Genomic DNA, 5,328 nt, shown 5'->3' with positions numbered 1-5,328 from the left:
ACAATAATTTCTAATATTTCTAATTTCTAATATTTCCCAACATCTAATACGAAGGATGACATTCATCAGGGAACCATTCGACAAAGAATCTGGTAAATTTTATAAAGACAAGTAGGGATATAAAGATATAAATAACCTAGCCAGCTATAGTAATATATAGTTTTAATGCTACAAAAAAAAAGTATTGAAACTAGAAAGTCAAAACTACAAAAACTGGGTTATATTTATTTGACTGTCACCCTGAACATTAGTATAATGAAGTTTTTTTTATAGTTTTAGTCTAATATAGTTTTAGTCTGATTGAGTTTTTTGTTTGTTTTTGTAACTTCAGATAACTGTGTTACGAGGTGTCTTGATTGAAGCCTTTATTACTTTCGTCAGCCGACTGGTGGCGCTTCAGTCTAGAAAGTGGGACGTAAAAACAGCTGGAGTTATCAACTCCATCACCATTACAGTTTTATCGCTAGGAGGTGAGAGGACCGTATTACGATAAAAACAAAAACAATCGTATAATTCTAAAAACGAGATTCAGCTAAATACATAATTAATATTTCTAACAGTTATTGAAAAGTGTGAAAATATAGTGACAAAACATTTCAAATGCTCATTTTTTTTTTAACTCTCCATTTGTATTTCAGCTCTCGGCACAACGGGAGGATTTTTTAACCCTATCTTAGCGTCTGTCTTAACACTTGGTTGCCATGGTAACACATTAACGGAACACGTTGCCGTTTACTGGATTGGAGCTTTTCTTGGTGGGCTGGTTGCTAGGTTACTTCATCAAACACTAGAGGAGGTAACAAAACGGAAAGAGTCTTAAACTTTACTTGTTTGCTTATTGTAAATGTGAAGATGTGCTGTGCCCTCTGCTCGGATCCAACCCCAAATTTTGGTGTCATAAGCCCTCGAGTTTGTCGCTGAACTTTAAACAATAACTGGAGATTGCCTACGTTCACCTTCGATATTTACATACATCACATCTGCTTTTTATACTTTCAACAGGTAACGGTTTTTTCATGAATTATTAATTTTCTCAACAAGAAGAAAAATTGCTCCCTTCTCTCAAGTGAAGTTGTATCGTTTCAGGAATAAACTTGTAAATACAGTGGAACGATTCGTTACTTTTCCTGTACATCAGGCGTGTCTACACCGTATAATAGATTTCTTCGGTTTTATATTTCACATTCAAAACTTAACCCTGACTAGTTATATTTGTGTATATTTTAATGATAACTGATTCATATTTTCATATTCAGTTTTTCTCAACATAAAACAGATATTTTGACTTATCAGTTCTTAACATAAATCAGACATGCATGTCTTGTATTATCTTGTTATATTTCTTTCTATAGTATATCAACCATTTCTGTTTTTCTCTAGACCTGTTATAGTATAAGTTAGGAGTACCTTTATTTATTTATTCTATTATTATTTCTTATTCCTGTAAACTCCCAGTGGAGCATAGGGCCGCAACAACACCTCGCCAACGGAAGGTGTTGTTGCAGTTACTTGTAGCAGGTTGGTTTTTTACGGGGTGGAGTCTAATCGAATAGTAGGATGCGACCATTACTCTCGTAGCGCATCCATTACCCCAAAGTGTTGAGCGTCAACGGAACCAGGTGGCAATACTACTTCCGATAATGAGTTAAAATCCAACCATTAATGATAGACAAATTAACGTATAAAATTTACTAAATACGCGTGTATTGGAGAATTTCTGTGTATTTAGATTATCTAGAACCAGCTACACGTGGATGTGCCAGGAGTTCTTTTACAAATAATCATACGACTTAAATAAGTTTATTTTTCCTAGTTCACATTTATTTGTTACACTAATTTATTATGTTCTAAATATACACACACACACACATATATAAAACAATAAAATATGGAAAATATTTGTTTGTTTGCTCTTAAGCGCAAAGCTACACATTGGGTTATTTGTGCCCTGCTCACTACGGGTGTCGAAACCCGGATTTCCATGTCATAGATCTGTAGACTTACCGCTGAGTCACTAGGGGACTGGAAGATATTGATTTGAGAGTTATGAAAACAGTATTTTTCATATTTTCTAAATGTTGAAAAAAAAAGAAAAAAGGTGCGAACCAATTATTTCTATTGATCACCATTATTTGCCCCTGGCCCGGCATGGCCAGGTGGTTAGGGCCCCGGCATGGCCAGGTGGTTAGGGCTCTCAACTCGCAATCTGAGGGTCGCGGATTCGAAATCCTCGTCCCACCAAACATGCTCGCCCCCTTTCAGCCGTGGGGGCGTTATAATGTGACTGTCAATCCCACTACTCGTTGGTAAAAAGAGTAGCCCAAGAGTTGGCGGTGGGTGGTGATGACTAGCTGCCTTCCCTCTAGTCTTACACTGCTGAATTAGAGACGGCTGGCGCAGATAACCCTCGTGTAGCTTTGCGCGAAATTTAAAACAAAATCGTTCATATCATCCAGATAGTTCTACACATGTTTCTTAATTATAACTGAGTATCAATTTCGATGAACTCTTCATTTCGTCTGTGTCGTTATTTTAATATAGTTAACTAGGTCGCATTAATATCATTTGGAAACGATTTTTGTCTACGAGCACGAAGTATAAAAGATTGTAACGTTTACATAATGACTCGTTCATTTACCAAGTTTTTTCCAGCATGATTTGTTAGAAGCCACCATCTTTGCTGTAGTTCATATGAGCTGGAGAATAATATTTTACACTCGAATGTTTGTAGTATCAATCACTGAATGGTTTTGAAAAATATCGTATATAATTTTATTCATGACATTCCTACGATGTGTTTGAAAATCGTTGTGTCTTTTTTTTTACATTCTATAATAGGTAAGTGTTCGATAAACGTACTAGAAATCAGGTGATAAGTTTTTTCGTCGTACTACACAGTACACCGTACTACAAATAATATATTAGGAAGGGTTTGTTTGTTTGTAATTAAGCACAAAGTTACACAATGGGCTATCTGTGCTCTGCCCACCACGGGTATCGAAACCCGGATTCTAGCGTTGTAAGTCAGCAGACATATCGCTGTGCCACTGGGGGGCATTAGGAAGGTAAAAAAGGTGCAACATTATGGTAACCACGGTTTGTTTGTTTCGGATATCTGCGCAAAGCTTCACAAGAGCTATCGGCGCTAGCCGTAACCAATTTTGAAATAACAAACTAGGGGGAAGGCAGCTAATCAACAGCACCCACCGCCAACTCTTTTACTACTCTTATCTGATCGAAAAGTGGAATTTTTTAAAATTTATATTTTGTAGCAAAGAGACACAAACATCAACTTTGAATCCAAAGTCCGACGATCGAACCACTAGGCCACGCCCGGCTCCACGGTAACTTTTATCAACTCTTGCCAAACGCTATAGTTATACAAATATATGAATCAAAATGCGTGTGTAACAGTTTTTTACAGTTAATTATTGAAATCTAAATAATTGTATCGAAATCCTGTAAAATTATATATTAAATCATATTCACAACACGCGTTTAAAGCTCAAAAGGAGCAGGTTATATACTCAAAAAATATGTGAAGCTTTAAGGTGGTAGACTGCAGTTAGGGTCGTTTTGAATTACTTTATTTAATGGATAATATTGCTCAAATATTTTACCTACAGAACGATGCGTTTAAAAGAAACATCTTCTAAAAACCCATTAAACATTGTACTCATCATGACTTGTAAATAAACTGCTTTGCTATACTGGCGACATCTATGGAGCACTTTATAAACCAATTAATCAATGTGTAAATTAGGGCCTGTTGTCACTGAGGTTTCATATTCATAATGTCATCATTGGTTGTTTAAATTCTTCAAAGTAAATTCTTTTTATTTTAGTGTGGGGAAAATAGACGGCATTTTTAAACATTTGTTCGTCAGTTATATCAAAATAATAAATTTAAAACCACCAACGTGTTTGGTGAAGACACACGGAGTAAATATTGATAAAAATACTTCTTATAGTTAAAGAAAATAACAACTTGTATCGGATTAACAGACATTGCTCACGTGGCTGGAAAAACCGCTTCTTCCAAGAGTGTACCTGAAACAAAACATTATTTTCTGGGTTATATTTTCAAGTTACTTTAACGAATAGACCTTGACTAATCTTAACCCTAGAATTATCGATAGAAATTTCCCATCGGTTCTTTAAAAAATAGTTTCGCATTTCTCGTGAACCCATTATTTTCTTGGTTACAGGGTTGCTAGTAACACACAAAAGATGTAAACATAATTACACATTAATATGTATATTTTCACTGTGGTATATTTTGTACTTAACACAGAGAACGATTAATTTCGTCAACTATTTATACTTAGTGACGTAACAGGGTAAACAAATAATTACTCAATATGTGGGCCCTACCGGTAGTAAACGGTATTAAAACAAGTCGGTGATTTGGGGGTTAAATCTATATATAGTATTGGAATTAATTATATGGATTTACGGCTAACCTAACATTCCTAAGACAGCCGAACATCGTGAGGTATTATTGGGATTACGGTCGAAAACATCGTTACCAGCGAGGATGTCTGACTGTATGATAAAAGGTTAAGGTCTACGTAGTTTGCTTTGTATTATGTATGAGAAAATGTTTGGTACCATCAATACGTCATTACTGGCTGTTTCTGACTTCTACATACCATAAACACAGACAACATTTACCTGCAACACAGGCAGTCATGAAACAAGCTGCAGAACCGGCCAACATAGCCCGAACAGCAAGCTGGGCTAATTCTGGCTTTCTCTCAGGAGCCATTGCTCCCAGGCCACCTAGTGTGATTCCTATAGATGCTATGTTAGAAAATCCGCAGAGAGCGTACGTTGCTATGGCGTCGGACCGGATCTACGGAGAAAAGTGTGTGAAAACGTCAACAAAGTAGGACTCGAAGTAACGATTAAAGCGTTTAATTAAATAGAGTGTGCGTGAGTAACTGTAAAATATATAGTAAAAGTAGAGCAGCTAAATTTTTGGATGGGTAATTAAACAAAAAAGAAAATAAACTCGTTATCTGATTGGTTTGATCATAAAGTTTATATTAAAATATTTGCATAGAAAATATGTATTTACAAAATAAATAAGTTTGTCCAAACAAAATCAACGTTAATCACTGACAAAGATCAGAGGTTAGCTGGCATTTCGTTCTGGTGGTTTAATGTACGGACATTTTAAATTTAATAATCACAGGAAATAAAAAATATCGTTCCCCACTTTTGTCGTTCATTAAGTTAAGTATAAACACACACACTTACAGATATAAGTTAAGTATAAACACACACACTTACAGATATAAGTTAAGTATAAACACACACACTTAC

General features: G+C 35.5%; 2 protein-coding genes across 4 annotated transcripts in view; one reads left to right on the top strand and one right to left on the bottom strand.

Moving 5' to 3' along the window:
* The window catches only part of LOC106471721 (aquaporin-11-like), a 19,459-nt gene extending 18,112 nt beyond the window's left edge, over positions 1 to 1,347 (top strand). For all 3 annotated transcript variants that reach the window (XM_022400329.1, XM_022400328.1, XM_022400327.1), the window contains exons 5-6: positions 332 to 470; positions 639 to 1,347. In XM_022400329.1, coding sequence (XP_022256037.1) covers positions 332 to 470; positions 639 to 820 — 321 coding nt within the window. In that variant the 3' untranslated portion in view covers positions 821 to 1,347. The remainder of the gene's footprint in view (positions 1 to 331; positions 471 to 638) is intronic.
* A 975-nt stretch (positions 1,348 to 2,322) lies between these two features.
* LOC106471720 (sodium/nucleoside cotransporter 2-like) overlaps positions 2,323 to 5,328 on the bottom strand; it is a 24,391-nt gene continuing 21,385 nt past the window's right edge. The window contains exons 11-12 of the mRNA XM_022400330.1: positions 4,675 to 4,855; positions 2,323 to 4,050 (exon numbers count right to left, since the gene is read on the bottom strand). Coding sequence (XP_022256038.1) covers positions 4,013 to 4,050; positions 4,675 to 4,855 — 219 coding nt within the window. The 3' untranslated portion in view covers positions 2,323 to 4,012. The remainder of the gene's footprint in view (positions 4,051 to 4,674; positions 4,856 to 5,328) is intronic.

The sequence above is a fragment of the Limulus polyphemus genome, unplaced genomic scaffold (assembly GCF_000517525.1).
Source record: "Limulus polyphemus unplaced genomic scaffold, Limulus_polyphemus-2.1.2 Scaffold4811, whole genome shotgun sequence".
Lineage (NCBI taxonomy): Eukaryota > Metazoa > Arthropoda > Merostomata > Xiphosura > Limulidae > Limulus > Limulus polyphemus.
This window is presented reverse-complemented; position numbering and strand designations above follow the sequence as displayed.